This window comes from Heterodontus francisci, chromosome 42 (assembly GCF_036365525.1).
Source record: "Heterodontus francisci isolate sHetFra1 chromosome 42, sHetFra1.hap1, whole genome shotgun sequence".
Lineage (NCBI taxonomy): Eukaryota > Metazoa > Chordata > Chondrichthyes > Heterodontiformes > Heterodontidae > Heterodontus > Heterodontus francisci.
Window position 1 is genome coordinate 16,936,144 of NC_090412.1, and position 26,511 is coordinate 16,962,654.

The 26,511-nt window shown below is 41.3% G+C and overlaps 2 protein-coding genes across 2 annotated transcripts in view; both read right to left on the reverse strand.

Moving 5' to 3' along the window:
- Positions 1–2: 2 nt before the first annotated feature.
- mtg1 (mitochondrial ribosome-associated GTPase 1) lies at positions 3–25,175 on the reverse strand. The gene is made up of 11 exons (XM_068020665.1): positions 24,840–25,175; positions 19,398–19,464; positions 16,306–16,408; positions 15,248–15,334; positions 13,656–13,712; positions 12,542–12,632; positions 10,859–10,920; positions 6,409–6,505; positions 4,248–4,329; positions 2,178–2,290; positions 3–1,764 (listed from the first exon to the last, which is right to left on the reverse strand). The coding sequence occupies exons 1-11, from the start codon at positions 24,937–24,939 to the stop codon at positions 1,667–1,669; spliced, it is 957 nt and encodes a 318-aa protein (XP_067876766.1). The 5' UTR covers positions 24,940–25,175; the 3' UTR covers positions 3–1,666.
- paox (polyamine oxidase) overlaps positions 16,394–26,511 on the reverse strand; it is a 29,142-nt gene continuing 19,024 nt past the window's right edge. The window contains exons 7-8 of the mRNA XM_068020642.1: positions 19,398–19,464; positions 16,394–16,408 (exon numbers count right to left, since the gene is read on the reverse strand). Coding sequence (XP_067876743.1) covers positions 19,438–19,464 — 27 coding nt within the window. The 3' untranslated portion in view covers positions 16,394–16,408; positions 19,398–19,437. The remainder of the gene's footprint in view (positions 16,409–19,397; positions 19,465–26,511) is intronic.

A 26,511-nucleotide genomic window follows, 5' to 3' on the forward strand; every position in this document is an offset into this window, starting at 1 on the left:
GCATTTTTCCATTTTTATTTGTTTATTTTATTTTAGTTTGTTTCTACTAAGGAGTTCTGATGAAGGGTCTCACTGACCTGAAATGTTAACTCTGCTTCTCTTTCCACTGATGCTGCCAGACCTGCTGAGTATTTCCAGCATTTCTTGTTTTTATTACACAAATATGGATTGGATTTAGGTTGCCTTGTGCTACATATAGTATCACCACAATCATCATTTGTTTCAAATTTATTAAAGTCCGAATCAAATGCATTGAAAAAAAATCACAATCTGGAAAGAGAATAAGAGCAAGGATGATGATATGTAGCAGTGCAAGTGCCCTGTGGAGAGCCTCTTTGCTGACTGACTAACTCGAGAGTATCCATGTGCCATTTTTCCAAAGGTAATGCATACCTTCTAGCTGCCACAGCCAAGTTACACATCATTTGGACTTGCACTGATATTCTAAGATAAATTCAGAAACTAGATGCATTAAGCTACTTAATGTAGTGTTAGCTCTGTTTTGTATATTAATTTAAATGAATATAGCTGCTACACCTAGGCTAGATGAACACATCGAAATGCATGTGGCACAATGCCAGATTCAACTGTACAAGATGACTTAGTAGAACAGATTGAGCAGTTGCTGGATATAACCATTAACCAGGACAATCGAATGCTACTGAAATCGGTACAATGAAACAGGAACAACACAACTGATTCCAGTGAATGCAGAGTGAATCTGGGTCAATGCAGAGTGCATTTGGGTCTGTCATACAGAGGACATACACAAATAAGTGGCCAGGTTGGATGTGTGAATGGAAACTCAAATCTTTAATCTTTTCAAAAATCAAGGCACTGATTGTTCAACATAGCAAGCCATAATTCATCTTGGCTGAAAAACAACAAAGAAAATCAACTATAATTAGAGAGCATATTCTCATCAGAAACTTTTTTCTTAAAAAAAATTGTTACAAAGGATGGAATTAAATAACTTTTAAAAATAATGAATGCTAAAGCCAACATGACAAATATAACTGAGCCTAAAGTACTGAATTAACATGCATAGCATAAATACCACCATTACAATGTATCAGGGCACACTACTGCAGTTCAGTAATTCCTCAATATCAGTTCTCCCAGTGATACCATCATCATTTGCTGTTCAAATAATGTGCAAAAAAATTTAACTTTGACTAAAAGGTAGCAGATGTGAAACTTTCACATTTAACTTAGTTTAATAGGAAGACTCAGTTAGAACTGCTCAGTGACATGCAGGGACCAGATATATTTTTAGCTAACATGAATCACAATTTTTCCCTGATCTGAAATGGAAGCTGTGTAGTGCTGTGATGGATTTATTATTCAGCTCTTTTTTGTTGCAACCATTTGGTATTTGTACAAGAGTCTCCCACTTGATTTGGTCTTTATGTTGAACCTTACCGATAGCACGTCCCTTGAATTTTAAATATGACAGCAGTCATGCCCGGCATGTTCATCAGCTAGGCAGCTTTCATTTTTAAAATTAGCACTTCATGTCACTTGACAATTGCGATTGTGTTAAAGGGACTTAAACACTGCTCACATTTACCCTGATGCGGACCCTTTCCGTAACGCACCACAGGTCATCCCAAATCTCTGGCAAGGTTTCCTGCTCATCAGCTTTTTAAGATTAGTAGCGTTAACTTCAGTCCAGCATAACCTTCCCCAGTTCTCCTTTCCGGAACGTTCGGATAAAGTCATATGCAGCTGCACTGTAGTTTGGCATGAGAATATTCACATCACCTAGAAATTGCAGCAATGACAGTTGTTTTAACCCAATCTTGTATAATTTCAATCAAATGCCATTAGAAGCTAATCACACATTGCATCAATAATGAAGAGGCAGCAGTACATTCTGGTATTTCAGTCAATAATACCAAATGTGATTTATTACTCAACTTGATAAAATATGCATGCTTTTAATTAGACCCATAACACATGCAAATATATAGAACTATCACAATGTATAGCAGATAATGCAGTGAGGACCACTGACCCTGTGATATTTTAAGTGAGTTAAGTGTTGCTTTCACTCGGTTGGGATAATCGTGATTCATGGTTATTTATTGAGCATTCTATTTACAGTAACAATTTTTAAAATAAAAAAATTGTATTTAATTTCAGTGAGTAACTGTAAAGCACAATTCACCACTTACCAACACCAGTGATGGCTTTTACTTTCTGTGTCTTGCCTAATTTTACGGCTATTTTTTTGAGTACGGTCTGTAGATCATCACAGGGCTCTCCCAGCTGGTATCGCTCAACATAACTGAAAGAAAGACACAGCACCTTATTGAGTGATCTAAATCAAAACCAGACTGTTATTTATTTGGCAAATAACTAATGAACGCAAGATTGCTTTCTTTTAGTGTCCGCCTTGGTTCAGTCTGAGGCAGGAGGTCAGGGGCTCAAGCCCCACATGCTTGATCACAAGATCTAGGGCGACACTTCAGTACTGAGGGAGTGCTGGCCCGCTGGAGGTCTCCGTCATTTGGATGAGATGATAAACCAGGGCTGCACCTGCCTTTTTAGGTAGATGCAAAAGATCCAATAGCACTATTTGAAGAGCAGCAGAACACTTCCAACATTTATTGCTCAACCAACATCAATTAAAACAGAACACTTGGTTGTTTATCTCACTGCTGTTTATGGGAGCTTGCTGGGTAACAATTGGTTGCCACGTTTCCCTGTATTACAACCACGACTGCATTTCAAAAGCACTTCATTGGCTGTGAAGTGCCTTGGGATGAATGGAGGCCGTGGAAGTTGCTATATGTGTTTTTTTTCTCTTCCCTCCCTTACCAATTTTCTCTTCACTCCAGAATGCACCAACAATGTGTACTTACACAGCAACATTAATGTCCAAATTTCTCCATAAAGTGTGAAGAATGAGTACTGTACAGGGAGAAGTGTTAGGAGAGATGGCCAAAATCAAGTCAATCAAGGATAGGGAAGTAATAGTAAGACAGAGGAGTCTGCGAAGTGAATTCCAGAGTGCAGGGATGTGATGGCTGAAGGCTCTGCCACCAAATGTGGATCGGGAGGCAGGTGGGAAGGATAACTGGGATAAACAGTTGGAGGAGGTTGCAGAATAGAGGAGAGCAAAGCCAAGCAGGAATTTATAAACAAGGAAGAGGATTTTTCAATTCATATTTTCTGGAAAACAAGGAGCCAGAGAAGGCTAGTGAGGTCGGTGGTGATAAACGAGTAGGACGTGATATGGGATAGGGTGTGCGTGGTAAAGTTTTGGAGGAGTAGGACGTGATATGAGATAGGGTGTGCGTGGTAAAGTTTTGGAGGAGTAGGACGTGATATGAGATAGGGTGTGCGTGGTAAAGTTTTGGATTCCTTGTTAGGTATGGTTTCCTGGACACTGGTAAATAATAGTTTTTTGTGTAACGTATCAGTTTTGACAGGAAGTGTTGGCGGACTATTCCACAATGGAGACATCAAAGGCAAGCTCAATCCTGTCTTAACCAGATGATGCACACATGCACTCCCAACAGGGATGACATGAATAGTGGCTAGAAACAGGAAACCTGAACAATTTTCCTCTGCTTAACCCAGAAGAGCTGAGGTAAATCGTCGCATCCTTATGACTGCTCTGTTTATCTGTGCACATAAATCATTAAAGGTCACCAATGAAAAATACAGATGTCGATATTGCATGCAAAATTCCAGTGCAATTATGCAGGAAAAGTGGTTCACAGTTATCGTGATCTGGATGATGAAAAATAAAATCAGAAAAATGGACAGCATGAAGACAGTCATTACATTTTGCAAATCCTCACATGCTGAGGTTTGTCTGTGCTGGGACATCTAAACAGCTGCAAAAAGAATTATTTTCCAGAGGAAGGAAAATTAAAATAGGGCACTTTTGCACATTTTCAAATGACTAAAGACACAAGCATCAATGCACCGAGTTCTATACCTCCTTGCATTTCTACCTGCCCTGTCAATCAAGGTGGATACCCAGATTTGAGCCAAAGAAAGGGACGTAGAATCTTATAAATAAATGACGCGAATACCGATCAATGGTTTGATCATCCAAAGAGAAATGATCTAAACGTAGTGTTTATCCTAAGTTAAACGTAACTATTCCAGGACACTTATTGCCAAGAGTATATTATAAAACAAAACCTTGCCATCCAGGCTATGTGCAAATGCAATATTCAGACCTGAGATGAACTTTTATGATGAATCAAAGGTTGTGAAACTATTCTTACTTGAACTTCTGCTGTTTATTGAGTGTGAAAAGTAGGTAATCTGCAATTACTTCTTCTCCTACTAAATGGTCCAATATAGTTCCTGTGGAAAATACGGAAGAACATTTACATTTATATAGCACTTTTCAAATTCTCGTGACATCCCATAGCAGTTCACTGCCAATAAATTACTTTAAAAATGTAGCCACACTAAACACAGCAAGATCCCAAAAACAGCAATGAGATGAATCACCCGGTAATTTTCCTTGGTGCTGTTGATCGAGGGATAAATATTGGTTAACCACTAGGAAAACTCCCCTGCTCTTCTTCGAATAGTACCATGGGATCTTTTACGTCCACCTGATAGGGCAAAAAGGACCTTCGGTTTAACGGCTCATCTGAAAGATGGTACTTCTGGCAGTGCAGCATTCCCTCAGTACAGCACTGAAAAAGTGTTCAAGTCTCTAGAGTGGTGTTTGGACCCAAAATCATCCAGATGGCAGCAAGGGTGCTACCACTGAGCTCAGCTTTCGATTGGAAATGGGAGGAAGAAATTTGGTATATTGCAACTTTAGAGTTATAGCCACTAAGAGTTAAGGACAGGAATGTGACATATGCCTTTTTGAGTTACAAGGACCATGATTTTCAACTCTTCATAAACCTTTATTGTAATGTCCAGTGCTATACTTTGAGTGTTTGCTGTGGCATTTTACTTTGATGTATTGAGATGTTCACTGTGTATAAAAATACAATTGAAGAGTAGTTTTATATTATTGCCTTGTCAAACATACTCTCATACTTCAGTTGCAGACACATTTTAGTTCCAAGATGCTTTTAAACGCGAGGTTTTACAGCACAAGTTGTGACAGTTGTTCAGAGGAATATATTGATAATACTGACTCCACAGCTACTTTAGCAATGGATAACGAGTCATTCAGTTATGTCTGGAATTAAACGATGATCTGTTTAATTACCCAAAGACTTGGAATTGTCATCCAGTGGCAAATATTTTCTCATTATTGCAAGAGATGATGTATTTACGCCAGGAGATATGGTCGTTGACAAAGTTACAGAAAGCAACCAAAATTGTCTAAATTTATGTGGCTGTGAAGGATTACATTAGACTAACTTATACGGTTAAAGCTAATTAGCAAATAGCTCTAACTTGTTAAGAATAATCAGGGAATTAAGGGTTACATGGGGGTTTATGTTTGAGGATGTTATTTACAATGACTGCCATTTGTATGGAAGTCTGATGAGAATCTATTTGTGAACAAGCTCTTCCCATATTTTAATAACTTTACTGTAGTTATTTTTCTTAGTTATGGATTTGGTCCTATGTAATTCTTTTTGTTTCAATCCAACCTACTGCATGCAATGGTTCAACTGTACATATCATTGTTACTGCACATTATTTTAAAGCATAGATTGTTTAGTTGCTAAGTCCAGGATCTTAGCCTGGAGGCTTTTTTTTGGAACAGAACAATGGGTACAGAACATTATGTGCACAGAAAAGTTTTTCCATCCGAATATTCTGATGAAAGGTTACTGACCTGCAACATTAACTCTGCTTCTCTTTCCAAAGATGCTGCCAGACCTGCTGAGTATTTCCAGCACTTTCTGTTTTTATTTATTATCTAATATTCCTTTACTTTGTCTTGGGTCCCTGCCTACACCATTCCCTGGTCCCAAGATAGAAAAGTGACCTGTTCCTCAGCTTCTGCCAGCAGGAGATGGGGAACCTGGGATAAGCTGTTGAGGTTACAATCAGATCAGCCATGATCTTGTTAAATAATAGAGCAGGGTCAAGTGGCCTACTCCTGCTCCTAAATTACACTCCCTTTCTATGGGGAATTAATTTTTGTCTCCATTGGCACAGTAAGATTATGAGTTTTGGAAACATGGAGTTGAAATTGTGTTATATCACTCTATGGCTAACACACTGGGGGTTTAACATTGTTCTGTCTGCAAAACATGGTTTTAGCTTTTAGTCCCTTGAAGGCTAATGGAATTTCACTAGTTACTGTACAAGCCCAATGCTGAATAAAAACACTTCCCTGTGTGCACTTTTAATATATTAACTTCATAAGAGTTAGTAATTCACAATTATTTCCATAATAATGTTAACTATTTTATACAGGCTCCAGTTAACAAAAATACATGGGCAGAACACAGAACTTACCACACAGTGCCAGCTTCATGCCAACTTCCAAGCTTTCTACGTGTGGAGAAAAGACGCCAGGAGTATCTAATAAATATATGAGGGGTCTCTCGCAGACCTGTGGAAACATGCATTGATAAACACTTGTCATTCCCTTACTGAAGGGCAAGGAAAGGTGACAAAAAAAAACTTGGCCTACATTCGAGGGCGTTGAATCTCTAGCTGCTGCCTGTGTGACAATGCACACTTCATTTTTGGGCTGAAAAGATAGGAATGCAATCCAAAGGAACTATTAATAGCACAGACTGATCAAAAATCAGGCCACAGCAAACTGAAATTTTTAGCTGTTCTTCAGGAGAGGCCATTACAATGACGCATCCATTTACTGGCATAAACCTTTACTTTAGGAAGCTGTTCCATAATGACTGGGCAAATTAAAGAGGCCCACTCCTCTCCACGTCTTCATGATATAATACCATCAGTGATTTTTATCTACTGTCAATTCTTATAGGCCTCAACAACAAAGTTACTTGTAAAAACATTTTCTTCTTTCAAGAATTCGCTAATGAACTGCAGTGAGCACTAAAGGGCGGGGGTGACCGTGGCAGCTTCAAGCATGGCCATTTCACCACAAAAACTGGCTCAAGGGTAAACTAAATAATAGAACTGTTTGAGAACTTCTACATGACCACAACTGGCTGGCAGAATAGGGTCAACACTAACCAATAATAAACATTAAAAACACAGCATTCTTTTATCTGTTGGTAAATCATACTCCCAAAATTGCTTTAATAGTAAAGGTTACCTACAGCAAGGGATTTCAGGAATCAAGGAGTTCACTTTGATACTAAAGGCTTAATTTTTGCTGAAAACTATACCAATGATACACATCAGTTACAGTGCAGTAGACAGTACTCCAGCATATAAAAAGAGTGCAGGTTGAATGCTTACAGAGCTTCTGCCTTCATTGAAACAGTGACTTGATCTCTTGTAGGTGTCAAATGAATCAGACAGCTAGCTTAAGGGAACTAACTAACTCAGCTTTAGCTGTGGATGACAGCGTCTCATCACTGCCAGCCTCAGTACCCTCTCCAAACTCCCTGCACAAGCTCTCAGCTACATCACACATTTCCTTGCAACCTGCCATCATTAACATTGATTATTTTGGTAAATAACTTAATATTGTTCCTGGTTTTTAAAATGGAACTGTAAAGATGGTGGTTGATTCCTGCTGGTGGATCTTGTACAGCTATGGGAGCTCTGCTTACATACTTCATGGGACAAGAATGAAGAATTTCGGGTGGTGGCAGGAGGGGAGGGGAAGGTTTAGAGCTCTGAAAGTGTTAAATTTTGCAAAAAGGAGAATATACAAAACTTCCTACTACCACCAGAGGTCTCAATCTCACTTTATGTCAATTCATTTATAAATGAACCCTATATATGCATTACACAATCTTTCTCATTTCAAAAAAAATCAATGATCTGACTTCAGTCTTTTCCAATATGAACACTAATAGAGTGGTGGTTCCCATTTTTCTTCTCTAAGGTGAAGACCTAATTTTTTGTTTGGTATCCAATGCCAGCCTTTAAAAATTCACCCAACTGGAAGCAAGTGGGTTTTAAGCTGCTTTCATACCATTGCCTAGCTCTCAGGAGAGCATCCCAAGCGTTCAGCACTCCTACATTTATGTCCAAATTGTGCAACCAGTGTCCACGTGACCTTGCGACAAAGAGAATCTTCCTCTCTAACACTTGCAAAGTACTGGCATCATGATTTCAGCAAGAAGGGGCACCATGATGGTCAAATCTCCAAGGCATGCACCACAATATGACTGCCTTGAATCGGACTGCACATCAGGTCATACATTTACCGCGCTAGCCACACCGGTGGCAACTGAGAAGATCTATAAAAAAAAACAAGGTTTGCTGGAGAGAGATCTTAACTAATCTAATGAATTCGGTTCCAATTGCTGTGTGAGACCTGTGCAATCTGAGCTGTTGGCAGAAGAGGAATAGAAAAGTAGAAGAAGAATCAGTCAGTCCTGAATTTTGAGCCTGATGCAGTCTGGCTGAATGCCAAATGCTTTGACAGCCACTTGCATAACAAGACTATAGTTTAGTGCTTACAAACTCTAAGGTGCAATTTAGATTCCCAAGTTTTAACAGAGCTGTCAGTTCTTATATTGAACTGACGGCTGATGGCTTTATCAGAAAATACTGCTTTCTTTCGTAAATGTTACAAATTTAATCTCTCTTCTTGAGTGGATAGATAGATGTTTAAAATACATTTGAGCATGAAATATTCAGTTGGAGCGTAGCAACAATCATTTTCTTTTGATACTCAAAATTGTTTCTGTATTCAATTAGCTCTATGAATCAGTACAATTAACATGACATAGCCAGCTGCACAAGAATCTCTCTCAGATTATAGCAGCAAGACTTTGCCACCATAATCATTTCAGTCCTGTCCAGCATTTTGATATACAGAATTCCATTCATGCACAAAAATCTTTGCACCACAGATATCACACATAAATCTTTTGTTTTTCTGTATGATTGATGATTAATTCTTCAGTGCTCTCGCACTGTATTTCCGGCTGTCAGTGGGAATATTGAAGATACAGCCAAGGTTGCCAATGATGCTTTCACCAGCTGAAGTCAGCTACACGCCCAATCTGTTAATTATATCACAAAAGGCTGTGTGCAGACAGGGCACCTATTTACATGAATATATTTGTATTGCACAGTCGCAACTGCCCTACCCCACTATGAGTTGAAAGAGACTTTTGCTTGATTAAGAATAAATGGGATTCTTTTTCTCTTTCTTGTCTCACATTTCTCTCCCTTCCAAATTCCTGTCAACTACAATTGAAATCAGTTTTGGCCAAACTATAGTGCACAGATTTGGAATAGGAGCCAAGCAAGCCAGATGTGACTTGCAGGCTGCACAGGTCTTTAGTATAGCACACTGCTCAAACAATACTGAATATAGAATTGGGTGTTTTTTTGATGGCAATACTGAAAAGCTTACACATCCTGAATGAAATAGGATAAACCTGTGTCCAAAATACACGAGGCATAATCATTTAAACTGAACCAGGAAAACTCTCTAGAGTTACTGCAAACTAAAATGTCAATGTTCAACAGATCAGAAATGAAAGTAGAGTTTGAACAAATAGTGTGATTTTCTTTACAGAACCAGTTTTAGAGGCAGGGACCATTCAACTTACACTTCAATGACAACACCACTGCATCCTGGCAATATTGCATTACATCATACTATTGTGTACGATAAGTTTAATCCTCAGCCTAGCTATCGCACACAGACTATCTACTACAGGTGGGGGAAACAAACAGTATTCTCATTTGTAAATCTGTGGTGGCAATATTGCCTACTCTCTTAGTAGAGAGAGACAAAAACATTCAAATGCAAGAGAAAGAATTATAGCCTATGTGATATATATCATCTCCATCAGATATTTTTTGCAGTTCAGGAAGCTGGCACTGTGAAAATCACCTGCAATATACGATCAATAACATTTGAAATGAATGTTCATATGTAACTTACCTATTTAGTTTTAATTACTTACTCAATGCATTGTATAAACATAATAGATGATGGCTGCTCACAATTTTTATTTTATTCATACATGGGATGTGGGTGTCGCTGGTTAGGCCAGCATTTATGTCCATCCCTAATTGCCTTCGAGAAGGTGGTGGTGAGTTGCCTTTTTGAACCGCTGCAGTCCATGTGGGGTAGGTACACCCACAGTGCTGTTAGGAAGGGAGTTCCAAGATTTTGACCCAGCGACAGTGAAGGAACAGCGATATAGTTCCAAGTCAGGATGGTGTGAGGTTTGGAGGTGGTAGTGTTCCCATGCGTCTGTTGCCCTTGTCCTTCTAGATGGTAGAGGTCACGGGTTTGGGAGGAGCTGTGGAAGAAGTCTTGGTGAGTTGTTACAGTGCATCTTGTAGATGGTACACACTGCTGCCACTGTGTGTCAGTGGCGAAGGGAGTGAATGTTGAAGGTGGTGGATGGAGTACTTATCAAGTGGGCTGCTTTGTCCTTGATAGTGTTGAGCTTCTTGAGTGTTGTTGGAGTTGCACCCATCCAGGCAAGTGGAGAGCATTCCATCACACTCCTGACTTGTGCCTTGTAAATGGGGGACAGGCTTTGGGGAGTCAGGAGGTGAATTACTTGCCATAGAATTCCCAGCCTCTGATCTACTCTTGTAGCCACAGTACTTATGTGGCTGGTCCAGTTCAATTTTTTTGATATAATTTATATCCTTACTTGTGGCATTGACCATGACTCACTAACTACTCCAGTAATCAGGCCAGGGTATTTGTAGATTGCAAATTATATCTGACAACACCTTATCAAGTGTCCTGTACTTACATAGGAACAAAGGGAGCCTCCAAAATATCGGCTGCAAGTAAAATTATTTTCAACACTTCGTTTACATTTACCTGAATCTTTGTGAGGACGGCTCTGGTCACCCCTGGTTCCCCACCAACCCTGGAGGCTTTGCCTTAAAAAAAAACCCATGAAAAACAATTAGCCAATGCTGAGCAACTCTGCTGCCTGTGAAAGCAGAAGCATCATTAGAATATAAATAATGAAAGGCACAACAAAGGGCACGTCGAACATCAGCCATGTCTTCAACAACAACTTACATTTATTTTGCGCATTTAAAATAATAAGATGTCCCAAGGCATTTCACAGGAGCATTATCACAGAAAATTTGGCACGGAGACACATACAGAGCTATTAGGGCAGGTGACCAAAGCTGAATCAAAAGAGGTAGGTCTTAAGGAGTATCTTTAAAGAGGAGAGAGAGGAAAGGTTTAGGGAGGGATTTCCAGAGTTTAGGGCCTCGACAGCTTAAGGCATGGCTATCAATTGAGGAGTTATTAAAATAGGGGATGTGCAAGGGGTCAGAATTGGAGTGCAAAGATCTGGGAGGGTCATAAGGCTGGTGGAGGTTACAGAGATAGGGAGGGCGAGGCCATGGAACGATATGAAAATTTTATATTTGAGGTGTTTCTGGAACAGAAGCTGATGCAGGTCAGTGAACACAGGGGTGATGGGTGAACGGGACTTGGTGTGTGTCTGGATACGGGCAGTAGAGTTTTGGATGAGCTCAAGATTATGGGGGATCAAAGATGAAAGGCCAGCCAGGAGCACTGAAATAGCCAAGTCTAAGGCATGAATGAGTAGGGGTAGGAGGCTGAACAGGCGATGTTAGAGGTGGAAACAGGCAGTGTTGGTGATGGCATGAATATGTGGTTGGAAGGAAGGAAGGTCTGTGGTGAGGGGAGGAGGGTGAGCTACAGTGAGCGATCTGGTGCTTTCCCAGATGACAAGGGTTTAAAAAAAAAGTCTAGGCGCGACAGTTCAGACCACTGGAACAACTCCAAGTGGTTGGTTTGGTAGCAGCATTACTGGAGGTCTGGGAAAACGATCCCACTCAGTGATCAGGAGAAGCTGCATGCTGGAAAGTCACCACACTTCAGGCAGAGGTGTTAAACAGAGGGCCAGGTAAACGGAACAGTCATCCTGGGACACTGTCATAGCGGACATTTCAAAATGGTATGTGTGCATGCTGCCCATGTTACCTGCTGAGGATAATGTTTCACACAAGCCCCAAGAAACAGGAGAGAGAAAACATCATTATAAAAAGAAATGTCCAATAATGTTTCCAAAAAAAAAAAATCACTGGCTGGCTAACTTTCAACCATGTTGCACTTTTGAGGCCAACTATTATAGGGCAAGTTCTATGTCTCTAGCAGGGGAGCCATACCTAAAGGGAGTTTAAGTCAAAGACAGGGCCACAACACTGTAGCTCCAATTCTCCAACCCACAATCCTTGAGAGTGCAGTTCCCCACTGGAGGCTGGACATTGCCTTATGCAGTGTGGCCCTGGGTCTTTAACCCATAGCATTCACTTAGCCTCAGACCCTATTGTTCACTCAAATCTGTGATGAATTCTTGAAAATAACTCAGCAAATCAAAAAGAAAACACAGGCCTACAGCTTCACATGCATATAGTCAGACAGCAGATTCAGTGAGCGCTGTTGTCAACAGTAATTTCTGCACATAATCAGACAGTTATATGCCATATGCAAGAAGCTTGGAGAAATATACCACACCCTTCTTTAAATACATTCTTCGCATGGCATTAATGAGGGACGACTTCCCAACGTTTGGTACACCGATTACCATCAAGCAATACTCCAGGTTCTATAGGGAAACAAGACAAAATGACAATATTTCTCATTACCAGGTGTTCTAAATGACTGACTGCACCCTAATTCTAAACGATCGTGCTTGCACATACTAGATGTTCTATCAATGTAACTTAAACTTACTAGTTAGTACAGAAATCCAACACAATGGTGACCTGATTGATTAAATATTTAGAATTTATAACTATCATGAGAAAAGCCAATTCCCTCGAGTATTCCAAGTTTATTATAGCATTTGACCTCATTCTCAATCTCCCTAATGATTTTGCATCCATTGCCCTGACTAGTAAACTTTTCTAAAAATTTATTACTGTTCTTAACAGCTGTTATAAAACCTATTTCTCACTCTTTTAAACTTATGTCCTGCTTTCTTGGTTTAAAAGAACACCAATCAGAATGTTTCTACTGAATAGCAGTGCACACAGAGACTCATCAATCTACAAGTAGATCAGTGTGATGAACAGGGAATTTCAATCACAATTCTAAGAAAGTCGATGTATTTTTACATCTATGCACAGGAAATTGATGGTCATTTCAGATTTTGGTCACTTACAAGCCATGGTTGAATTGGGGGAAGAATTTATTTCCTTAGTACATGATTAGGAACTGCATTCTATATGTGTCTATAGGTTCCACCTCACACGATATGTTTTGCAGGCCTGCTGAATGTTCCCTTTAATATTTTGCTGTTGTGCATGACACCTTTAAATTTTTTTTGCATGGCAGTGAACGAGTGGTATTTAACATGGATCAAGGCCTGTGTTGCACTTTCCAGGCTCTGCACAGTTTAGCAGGAACATTCCCCACCATCCACCACTACTCCTGCAGCTCTCTGGCGACTTCCATGTCCCTGAACACACATGTACTGTTGTCTGTACCCTCTGTGATTCAGAATCACGTGGGTTATGTGCAACAGCTTGCGCGTGAGTTTGTTACATGCAGCACACACGTGAGCTGGACGTTCTGACATTAAGCCACTGAATGCATATGATAAACAGTAACGACTCAAGCTGCTTACCTCTGCTCTATGAAACCGGTCGCTTTTCCGAATGAGCTCTGTAACAGTAGGAACAATCTGCCAAAAATCCAAAAGCACCAATTAATAAGGTAAAACCCTAAACAGGTAATACATCTTAGGGAAATTACTTTTAATTCTGATGAAACAACACTCTTTCTGCTGCCCTGCTAAATATCAAAGGGTGTTACATGGATGTTTCAAATGTGGCTCACAAAAACATACTCAGGCACTTGGATGGGTTTTGGGCAAAGTATTCCTTTTGTTGCTACCTGTGAACTCTATTCTTAATAAAATAATAATCTGTGAGCCTGGCAGTCTGAAACTATTCTGGCTGGACAGTGACTTGGTATAGGAGTAACAGGCAATCAGTTTCCTATAATGGAAAAGTAACTGATACAAATATGACACTCCTGTGTGGTTGCTTTTTTGTATAATATATAAACTCTACTTGGGGATTTCTGTTTTTGGCAAAGTTATTTATAGGCTGTAATAAAATAATCCTGGCAACATCTCTTAGGATAACCTGTAGTTTGTATTTGCCTGCGACGATTTGATAATTCAAACGCTGTCATATTGCACGTTCTCGGTTACTGCAAAGCAAGAATCGCAGAGTAACTACAGTCAAGGCAACATCTGTTCACTGTTTGGGGACAGGGACAAGACTGCCTCAGGAGTAGGCATTGCATTCGTTCAGCTTTGTAACAGAATACAAAGACCAGTACAACACTGCCTTTTAATTTAAAGTTTAAAAAGGGAACAGGCAATCCATTAGAATACTTTGCAGTTTGTACGACTGTAACTTTCCCATCAGCTTTTCTTTTATATATGGTAGGAATTTCACCGTGGAGAAACAGCGGTGATTGGAATGCTGCACACACTGTGAAATATCTATGGACAGGGTTATGTTTTTCCAACAGAATGGTGCAAGCAGACAGTAGAATTCCATGTTATCCATCTGACCTTCTCGAAAGTCAGGGAACAGTGGTAAAACAGAACCTGTTTTCTTTACTGAACAAACCAATTCAACTGACAAGAAATCTTGTCTGTTTCATTATGAAATTTGAGGTGCATTTGGAATCTGCAGCTAAAAGTGCCACCAGTGTTAAAAAGTGTAGCTCTGTTGTGCAAATACAGACTACAAGGATGTCATATGCAAAGTTAGTTTCAGCAGCTGGGATTTTCCACTTTGCTGGAATACTGCCATATCTGCAATGGGGGCGAGATTTCCAGTTACCTGTTTCTCCCAGTGCTGACACTGGCCAATATGGTGGGCTTGGGCAGGATGCTTGGCTGCCACAGGTAGTTCAGCATGGGAGGAGGGAGCAAAGGCCATCTCCAGGTCAGTTAAGGGAGGTCAAGTTTTAGGTTAAGCTTTTAAATGAAGCAGGGTTCAAGAGGGTAATCACTGTTGAATGAATGGCCATAGTAACACTGGCTGTCATTCCATATTTGGGTGGATATCCTTAATGGCCAGCATCACTTCCAGAGGTAAAATCCTGGAGGAGGGACTGACCGCCAGGGAGCTAGCAGAATGGCACCCCGGCAGATTATCCAGCTCTGCCCATCCTTTCAATTGCAGGTTCAGAACTTACTTTCTTTACGTGTACATCCCTCTCCCGTAAGCAATCTGTGAAGAGGACATTTTGGATTCCTTGTTGTTCCAACTGTCTCAGGATTTGCTACATAATAAACAGAGAATGATCTCCTTGTGAATGTTAAATAATCGTAAAGAATACGGTGGAAAAATGATTCATAGCATCGCTAATGCGTGGTCATACTTATATCTGGCTTCAGTCAAATGCTAACTTTTAATCTCCAACACACAATGCAATGCTTCTCAAAACTAAGACCACCAAATACAGTGTTCACATCTGCAGTTGTGCTCTGCTGGGGACTCAGGGATTTTTCCTACAAAAGAGACTACACTTCAAAAATACTCTGTTGGTTATAAAGCATTTTAGGACATCCTGAGGACCTGATAGTCGTTATATAAACGCAAGTCTATCTGTCTTACTTTTATTGACAATTCTTTCAGAAAGGAAGACTTGGCTCCCATTCTATAAGTTGCATTTGATTCTGGAATCCAGAAGAAAATAGTCATCATCCAATATATCCAGGGCACGGTTCATCTCAAATCTTATCGTCCATGAGATCCTACACTATTAACAGAATGATGACAAAGCTAACTCTATTTTCAACAAGTTTGAGAATTTTCACATTACATTAATGCTACGATATTGTGTTTTAGTAAATACAATCTTGTTGCAGAGCTGCAGAACTGTAGATTATGGGCCCTGTGATTAGATCAGCATTGAGTTATGCACTGACAGCCTTTCGGTATTCTCCATGTAACCTGTAGTGCTGCGGCCAGCTTCTTGTAGCTCAATTGGAAATAGTAAGTGCAGCAAGGTGGCAGAGTAAGGGGACTGCATCATAGAGTGCCATGGTTTGGGTTGATGCACACATGGCAAATTTCCAATTTCAGGAGGTCAATGTCAAACCATCACAGTTGTGGACCGTTCCGTAGGGAGCAAGCAAAAATCAGACGTGAGTCACCACAAATTTCTCTTACAATTTCCCCCCAATTAGAAATACAATTATCACATGGAAAAAGTGTAGTTAGTGCAATCTGCAACGCAGCTTGTTATACCTGTTCATTTGTTAGATCAGCTAAATCCATTTTGTTTAGTACCAGTAGGTGTGGTCTGACACTCAAGGTCTCCTGAAACACAGGGTTACGTCCAGATAAAGGAATGTAATATTGATAGTCAAGGATTGTTATGTATAGAAATATGTTTTATAGCCACGAGGAAACTAAAACTTTAATTAAAGTCATCATGAACTGTATTAACCTTTTTTCTGCAGACACCTTTAAAAAAGTGTGACAATTGTAATCCATTCAAATTGTCTCTCTGGTGATACTGGAATATCCAAATCACTGATTTCTAACTTCCATAGGGGAAATCTCCCAGTGGATTTCATACAGATTGGGAAGTTCCGAGACTCCATCCATGGCTTTCGTTGAGTAAACTGATCTCAGCCAGGATTGTGGTAGCAGTGTCAATGGCTAAATAGCTTGCCAACATTATCAAGCCTCTTCCACAACAAGCCTTTGGGTGACGTACAAGAGGGCACCTGTGGAACTGTACTTGGCAAAGAACCAATGTCCAGATAAGGAGGGGGCAGGGAGAGAATTGGTAAAAGCTAATATCAAAGGTTTTTGTACAAGCTTGGCTGAGTTAGTAGCACTCTCAGCTCTGCTTCAGGTAGTCATGGCTTCAAGCCTCTCTCCTGGAACCCAGCACATTAAATAAGCTTCACTGAGGTTGTGCGGCACTCTGGATTATGCCTGATCAAGTGGATATTAAAAATCTTGTGGCACTAATTGAAGAGGAGCCAGGGAATTTTCCATGTCTTCAACAATAAAGTTTCCTCAACTATCTAGTTAGTATTCTGTGGGATCTTGGTATACGCAAAATAGCTGCCACATTGGTCTACATAACATCAGGCATACAGTTCAAAATAAGTTATTGAGATGTTTCTGTGATGAATCACAAGTCTTCCTTTTCAATAAAACTTTGAAGCTGTGTGACACACACTATCTAAAGAGAGAGAATATCTTGGAGGGTTGTAGGGCTGAAGGAGATTACAGAGATAAGAAGGGGTGAGGCCATAGAGGGACTTGAGAATAAGGGTGAAGGTTTAAAATTGAGGCACTGCTTAACGGGGAGCCAGTGTAGGTCAGTGAGCACATGGGCGATGGGTGAATGGAACTTGGTGCGAGTTATGATACGGGCAGCAAAGTTTTGAACGAGGTTAAGTTTATGGAGGGTGAACATTAGGTGGCCAGCCAGGAGGGCACTGGAATTGTTAAGTCTAGAAGTAACAAAGGCATGGATGAGGCTTTCAGAAGCAGATGAACAGAGGTAGGGGCGGAGTTGGGCGATGTTACTGAGGTGGAAACAGGCAGCCTTAGTGATGATGCGGATAATGTGGTCAGTAGCTCAGCTCAGGGTCAAATATGACACCAAGGTTGTGAACAGAATGGTTTAGTCTCAGACAATTGCCAGGGAAGCGGGATGGAGTTAGTGACTCTGGAACAGAGTTTGCGGTGGGGTCAAAAGCAATAACTTTGTTCTTGCAAATACTTAGTAGGAAGAAATTTCTGCTTATCCAGTATTAGGTGCTGCACAAGCAGTGCAGCAATTTAGAGATGGAATGAAATGGGTGGTGGTGAGGTAGAGCTTGGTGTTGTCAGAGTATGTATGGAACATGACACTTTTATCTGGAAGATGTCACTGAGTGGTATTGTGTAAATAAGAAATAGGAGGGGGAGTTAAGTATAGATTCTTAGGGGAACAACAGGAAGAGAAGCCACTGCAGGTGATTTTCTGGCCACAACTGAATAGGTAAAGGGGCGGCCCAGTGGTTAGCACTGCAGCCTCACAGCTCCAGGGACCCGGGTTCGATTCTGGGTACTGCCTGTGCGGAGTTTGCAAGTTCTCCCTGTGTCTGCGTGGGTTTTTGCCAGGTGCTCCGGTTTCCTCCCACATCCAAAGACTTGCAGGTGATAGGTAAATTGGCCATTGTAAATTGCCCCTAGTGTAGGGAGGTGATAGGGAATATGGGATTACTGTAGGGTCAGTGGTTGCTGGTCGGCACAGACTCGGTGGGCCGAATGGCCTGTTTCAGCGCTGTATCTCTAAATAAAAATAAAATAAAATAAAAATGGAACCAGGCAAATGCACTCTTACCCAGCTGGTGGAGAGACTTTGGAGGAGGATGGTGTGGTCAACCACGTCAAAGGCCACATAGGATGTCAGTTATGACTTTGGTAAGAGCCGTTTCAGTACTGTAGCGGGGCAGAAACTCGATTGAAGGGATTTGAACATGGAGTTCTGGGAAAGATAGGCATGGATTTGGGGGGGGGGGGGCGGGGTGGGCGCGATGACACGTTTGAGGACTTTGGAAAGGAATGAAAGGTAGAAGATGGGGCAATATTCTGAAAGGTCAGAGGTTTATTTTTGAGAGAGGTAATGACACAGGTTTGAAGCAGAGGGGGAAACAGTACCCGAGGAGAGAGAACCATTAACAATATCAACAACAACTCATTTATATGCTGTTGTTGTAATATCAGCTAACACAGGGAAGTTGTATGGTCAGCAGTTTAGTGGGAATAGGGTCAAGGGAACAGGAGGTGGGTCTCATGGACAAGATGAGCTCAGAGAAGGCATCGGGGAAATGGGAGAGGCACGAGTGAAAAATGAGAGTAGAGGAAGTCTGGGTTGGTGCGCTAGGGGAAGGGAGGGAGACAGCAGAGGCAGATGAACAGATGGTGTCAACCTTAGTGACAAAGAAGTTCATGATCTTCTCACACTTCTTGTCGGAGGTGAGGGTGGAGGAGGCAGGAGAGAGGGATTTAAGGTGACCTAAGGCAGAGAAAAGCAGCTGGGGGTTAAGTTTGCATTCCAGGATGACTGCACACCAGGAGTGAAGCCTTGCTGAGCTTGCCCCTCATTCTAATTTTACCACGGGGCTGATAGTGGGCTAAACAAATTGGGCCAAAGATAATGTGAAGCAAGTATATTTTGTGTAGATCAGCTAAATAATTGATCCATTCTGTATATTAAAGTATCAGTTAATTACACTGCCACTTTTAATTGCAAATACTTAATTTTCCAGACGCTTAAGTACCCAAGTAGATTTTGGGATAAATCGTTGAAAAAAGTAGTCAAAAAGGATATCCTGGCATCATGAACTTCAATAATACAATCCACTTTTTTCAGACTGGCTTGCATCTTTTTAAGTCCTAGAGTAAAATATAACAGAAACAGGCTTCAGGTTACGGTGTGTAGTTCTGTAAAGTAAAAAGAATCAACCTGTTTCCCCATTATTGGCAAATTGGTTCCCAAACGCAGTTATTGGGTACATGGTCAAGGAAAGCACTTCTTTCACAGCATGTGGGGGTAAGTTTTGAAGGGGTTTTCCTGCTTTTTTACCTTAACCACACCAGTTAAAGGGGTTGGTTACCACAGTTGCTCTCAACCACCTTCTGGATGGAAGCCTGTCAGCGTAGCCTGGCCTGCGATAAACAAGGCAGCCCTTTCAGCCAAGAATAGTTACAGAAATGTGTAATAATATATCAAAGGAAAAAAAAATCACTAACAGATTTAAAATTTTTGACTTTAAATGCCTTATTAAGGGATGAGTAAAATGCTACAGTAAGCAATTCAAGCAAAATCACATGAGATCTGAACTTCGATCTGGCCCAGGCTGCTGGAAGGAAGCCTCCTCTGCTAATCCTGTCAAGATCCAATGTGCAATGTGTTTGGCAACCTTAACCCAGCAACTAGTGGGATGAGTACACAGCACAGAGGTCCCCACAATTGGGCACAAGCCAGCATACTCACTCAGAGGCCACAAGAATGGCTGGCATGGATAATGGGAGGTATTCACACTGGGGCAGTAAATGTGCTTTTCTGAGACACACTGAGGCAGAAGAGAAGGAGCTTTATTTTCCACTTGTCACAGAAAAATGTACAAATCCAGTGACAGGTCAACAGACATTCATACACGGACTTCACGGGGTTCAAATAATTCAATTTCAAGACCTATGGTCTTAAGAAGCTAAAGACCACATCCACTAGCTTAAGCATCCACTCCCTCCACAACCAGCACACCATGACTGCAGTGTACATTCCATCTGCAGGATCCATTGCAACAAGTTGCCAAAGCTTCTTCAGCAGCACCTCCCAAAGCCACAAACTCCCACACTGAGAAGAACAAGGGCAGCAGATTCTGGGGAATACCACCATTTCAAAATTCCCCTCTAAGCCACACTTCATGAATTCACTGTCGCTGGGTCAAAATCCTGGAACTCCCTACTCAACAGTAGCGTGGGAACACCTTCACCACACAGACTGCAGCAGCTCAAGACTGCACCACCACCTTAACTGGGAATAAATGGCAGTCTTGCCAGTGACACTGACAGGCTAAGAATGATGATTAAAAACTCCATGGGGAACTGTTTTGTGCCTGGCACCAAGGCATTTGTTTCATTGAATAATTGAAACATTGCCCAAACTTCAAACGAATTATGATATTCAAACAAAAAAATGTTGAAACAAAAATTCAAATAAGTTCAGTGGAGATGTTTAACAGTGCTATGGCTGGGAGATATTTAAAACCCTGTTACAGTCATGCCCTCATATTATAACTGATCTTCCAGGAAATAGACGTACATCAACTAGGCTATGACAATATAAGGAGCTAAGCAATAAAGCTACGATTATAAAAAAAATAAGCAAGATACAAGAAAGCTGAAGAATGATACATTATTTTCAGGTCAACCTGAGCAGACCACACAAAACTCAACAGGCTAGCAAAAGGAAAATTAACAGCAGAAAGGTCACAATGAGCAAGTGTGCGGCCAGTGACACAAGTGACTGTAGACTTAATTCATGTGATTAAGGACACTTGATTGATGACGTAATAAAGATGTGTGACACCTAATAAAGAAAAGCCCAAACATATGGACGGAGCCTTTATATTTTTGCAGATGATGACTCACTGGTGTCAACTACCTAACTGGATTGCCTGCTTGCAGTGTTGTTATTACTAATGGATTTTAATAGATGTACACGCTATTATAGCACAATGTTGTCACTAAATAGTCAAAATCCACAGGAGCTTCCATGAAGCCTGGTTAATCTTCCATTTTTTGCAAGGAACAGTTATGCAGACATGTTACTGTGACAGAGACCGAGCGCTGTCTCCGAAATACATTAGCCTAAGAACAGAGGTGTTAAAACTGGGGTGTCTGGACTTTAGGGAGCCAACTGGCATGCTTATTTCTGTCCATGCGTCATTAGATTTCACCATGTTTCTGTGTGCTGTTGACTCATATGTTCTGCAATAATGGCACTGTATTCTTTTCAGTAGCTAGCACTGTTTTTTGGAAGTTAGTACGTCAACATTTTGAGGCAGTTTGAGCAACACTGATATTTATACCTCTGTCCTCACTTTCAGAGGGATTGCAAACTCTTATTTTATTGCTGTCTAGTTTTTTTTTAGATTTCTGAGGGTAATTAACGTTTTGGCAGTGGAGATCCACATTAGCAATATGCAAACTGCTCGTCGCCTTTTAGTTTTAGACAAGGCATTTGACTGATATCACAGGGCTCAAGCAAATCTTAAGACAGATTCAATGAAAGGTGTGTTGATGCAATGTTTCACAGACGGGTTCTTTAGCTGCCAATCATGTAAGGAAGCCTGCAATTAGACAGCACAGCAGCTTTTGTGATTTTGGGTGACAGGGAGGTGCCGAACACGTCAAACACAGAGACTCAATAGTTGTTGACACGGGATACGTAACTGTGACATGTAACAGTGACATAGCCTGCGCACCCATTTACACCTATGGAGCTGTGATCATTTGTCTATAAACTGACTATAAGCCAAAATGTTGTGCATCGCCTTTTTAAAAACATAAGTGACTATCACTCAATGACACTTGCTGGCTTCAGACTTGTCTGACATTCCTATTTAAACTAATATTTCCTGACTATCATTGTCAGTTAAACTATATGGGGTGGCACAGTGGCTAGCACTGCAGCCTCACAGCTCCAGCGACCCGGGTTCAGTTCCGGGTACTGCCTGTGCAGAGTTTGCAAGTTCTCCCTGTTACCGTGTGGGTTTTCGCCAGGTGCTCTGGTTTCCTCCCACAGCCAAAGACTTGCAGGTTGATAGGTAAATTGGCCATTGTAAATTGCCCCTAGTGTAGGTAGGTGGTAGGAGAATTGTGGGGATGTGGTAGGGAATATGGGATTAATATAGGATTAGTATAAATGGGTGGTTGACGGTCGGCACAGACTCGGTGGGCCGAAGGGCCTGTTTCAGTGCTGTATGACTCTATGACTATGACTTTACATCAGAGCTGTCAAGATGAAGTAACATAGGAGCAGCAGTTGGCCATTCAGCCCATCAAGCCTGCTCTGCCATTCAATTAGATCGTGGCTGATCAACTACCTCGATGCCACTTTCCCGCACTATCCCCATATCCCTTGATCTCATTAGTATCCAGATACCTATCTGTCTTGAACATAGAACCATAGAGAAGTTATGGTACAGAAAGAGGCCATTCAGCCCATTCTATCTGCGCTGTCTGAAAAAACTAGCCACCCATTCTAATCCCACCTTCCAGCACCTGGTCCGTAACCTTGCAGGTTACAGCACTTCAGGTGCAGGTCCAGGTCCCTTTTAAATGAGTTGAGGATTTCTGCCTCCACCACCGATCCAGGCAGTGACTTCCAGACATCCTCCACACTCCGGGTGAAAAAGTTTTCCTCATGTCCCCTCTAATTCTACTACCAATCCCCTTAAATCTGTGACCCTGGTAATTGACCTCTCCACTAGCGGAAACACATACTTTCTATCTACTCGATCTAGGCCCCTCATAATTTTGTACACCTCAATTAAGCCACCTCTCAGCCTCCTCTGTTCTAAACAACCCTGGCCTTTCCAATCAATGATTGAGCTTCCACAGCCCTCTGGAGTAGAGAATTCCAAAGATTCACCACCCTCTGAGTGAAGAACTTTCTCCTCACCTCAGTCTTAAATGGCCTACCCCTTAAAGAATTTAGTAAGTTTCAATGAGAAAAATAATAGGACCATGAATTTGCAAACCCATTTAAATATATGCAATTATTCAATTTCGTTTTAAAGTGACAGCACACATCAAATACTATAAGTGGCATTTTAAAATCATGACAACTGAGCTATTTAGCAGATCTTGACTCCAATTTAATGTCTGAATTTAAAAACTTTACTACCACTGTCAGATTAATAACAACTGCTAACAATGATGAAATGTCAGAAGTGATATTGACCAAAATGTCATTTATTTTTCAGAGGGAGATACAACAAAACTAATCACAGATGACAATCATTTATATAACATTGGGGTCTAGATTCAAACTTAGTGTACTTGTTCAAACTAAAATTTCATGAACATTCTCAAGATGTGACACGAGAGACCTCATAGGAGTGTACATGATATAAATAGCATAAAGTGGGAGCACTGCAGTGTAAGTTAAAGCACAGAAGTGCTGCAATAGGCAAATTACAATTTGGATAGATATCGGTAAGACCTTCTTATGCAACATGTACACTTGATGGCTTGCCTCAATCTCACCTTTGGCTTGGATGATTGTGGGTTCAAGCCCCACACCAGGACTTCAGCATGTAGCTGATGTGCTGGCTCTTTGAAATAGCATCCGTGCTTAGTCCCACATCCCATCTTTTTATACATAATCCTGTAAATTGCTCATTCTCACGTGTCCAACTCCTTTAAAAAAAATTTCTATGAAATCAGCTTCCACCACCTTTTCAGGTATAGCGTTTGAGATCCCAACAACTGAGTGAGAAGATTTTTCATCATCTCCCCATTGGATCCTTTTTGAAAAATTTTGAATTTATGACCTCCAGTTATTGATCCAATAGTCAGAGAAAATATTCTGTCCCTAATTACAAAAACTATCACCTTGAAAACCTCTACTAGGTCACCTCTTAACCTTCTCCGTTCCAAGGAGAACAATCCTAACCTTTTCGACCTCTCTCATCACTGCAAGTCCCTCATCCTTGGTGACATTCTGGTAAACCTCCTCTGTACCCTTTCTGAGGCCTTTACATCTTTCCTTCAGTGTGCTGCCCTGAATTGTTCACAAGACTCCAGCTGAGGCCTAACCAGTGATTTATAAAGTTCATCAGCTGCTGAAATCTTCATCCGTGCCTTTGTTACCTCGGGACTTGACTTTTCCAACGCTTGCCTAGCCGGCCTTCCACATTCTACCCTCCATCAACTTGAGGTCATCTAAAACTCTGCTGCTTGTGTCTTAACTCACACCAAGTCCCATTCATCCATCACCCCCTGTGCTCCATGACCCACACTGGCTCCTGCTCAAGCAACGCTTTGATTTTAAAATTCTCATCCTAGCTTTCAAATCCCTCCGCCCTACCCCCGGTGGTCAAAATTCGAGTGTTTATTCAGACTGAACATCAAACTTCTGTCCAGACCCACTGACTGACTTTAAACCCCAGGAGCAGCTGAAGCTCCATTTTGATGGACGTCCTCTGACCAGTGGAGCCTGGCCTGGGGCAATGCACACACCCACCGACCCCCCGCACCTTTCGCCATGTGTCCGGGGAACCATTTGGCCAGGTCGCGGTTGCCGAAGTCGAAGCTCTGTCGGACCCGGAGGGCGGCCTGCGCCGCTCGGCAGCTCATAGGCCTCCAGCCGGTCCCGCCAGCTCCTGCAGCCGGCGGCTTCTCACTCGATGGCCGAAGCCTGGCCCTCGCCCCCGCTCGCGCTCGCTTAGCCCCTGCACAACCCCGAGCAGCAGCAGCTCTCTCCCGGAGGCCGAACCGTCCCCTCCGCCTCACAGCGGGGCAGGGACCGTCTCCAAATCACCCTTAGCCAACAAAAGCGCACAAACCGCACCAACACACTGTCAATGCACGTGTGGGAGTGACGCTTCCGGAGCAAAACTCAGCGATTGGATTACAATGCTGCGCAAACCTTTCCATTTATCCGCTTAATTCTACATATAACTTACAGTTGTCATGATTTTTAGGTCAGGTTTTTCTGGCAACACTTGCCATTCGATTTTGCTATGTCAACTGTCACACTGTAATGGCACACACTGGCCACTACGTGGATTTGTAAAGTTACTGAAGAATCAACTTTGTTGTTACTTTGTAGAAAAATACTATATATTCACGAACCGATTGTGAGCAATGCAATGAGGTGTTTTTTGATTCGTTGGCAAAGCCATCTAATTGTCCTTGAACTGAGTGACTTGCATAGGCCATTTCAGAGGGCAGTTAAGAGTCAACCACATTGCTGTGGGTCTGGAGTCACATGTAGGCCAGACCAGGTAAGAACAGCAGATTTCCTTCCCTAAAGGACATTAGTGAACCAGATGGGTTTTTAAACAACCACCAATGATAGCTTCATGGCACCCTTACTGAGACTAGTTTTCAATTCCATATTTTTATTCAGTAATTGAATTCAAATTCCACCAGCTGCCATGGTGGGAATTGAACCCATGTCCCCAAAAGACATAGGCCTGGGGCTCTAGATTACTAGTCCAGTGACATTACCACACCACATATAAAATTTGGTAATTGTTAATTTGTAAGTACCGTCTGAACAAAAAGTGCATGACTTTACAAAAGGGAGACAAACCTTATCTCACTTGCTTTATTTGGACATGACTTTTGTAACGAAATTGCTAGATTTAGAAAAAACGTTTTTTTTTTTGAGTACTATAGTTGTTGCTATCTTTTGTCAACACCTAAACTGGCCAGATTCTTCAGTCCTGGTTCGAGGTCTAATGTTCTCTTTAATTAATGTCTCACTGAGAATCTCAATTGATGCACCCGAGACCATTATATTCTCAATGTGGGCAACAGTGGCAAGACTGCATTTATTATCTATCCCTGGTTGCCCTGCAAAGATGGGTGATGGACTGCCTCTTATGTAGTTCCTCTGATGAAGGTACTTCAATGACAGTATGAGCCAGGGAATTGTTGGATTTTAAGCCAGTGATGATGAAGCAATGATAACAGATGTCCTAGATGGCATGGTATTGACTTTGTGACTTGCAGATGTATATATTTCCATGATGTTGCTTCTCATGCCCTTCTCAGTAGTAGAGGTTGCAGGCCAGGGAAATGCTGTTTAATGTGGAATTCCATTTGCCATTAAATTTTTCTAGATGTGTTTCAAAATGGCAATTTAATGACATATAAATGCCACAAACTTAGACTGCCTAGTAAAAATTTAACAGATTTATA

Excerpts from the sequence above, each read along its gene's own strand:
- mtg1 (XM_068020665.1), bottom strand. The coding sequence starts at position 24,939 with ATGAGCTGCCGAGCGGCGCAGGCCGCCCTCCGGGTCCGACAGAGCTTC. Across the intron at positions 4,330-6,408 it reads CATGAAGCTGGCACTGTGTG|GAACTATATTGGACCATTTA; the intron begins GTAAGTTCTGTG and ends TATTTTCCACAG. Across the intron at positions 1,765-2,177 it reads AAAAGCCATCACTGGTGTTG|GTGATGTGAATATTCTCATG; the intron begins GTAAGTGGTGAA and ends TGCAATTTCTAG.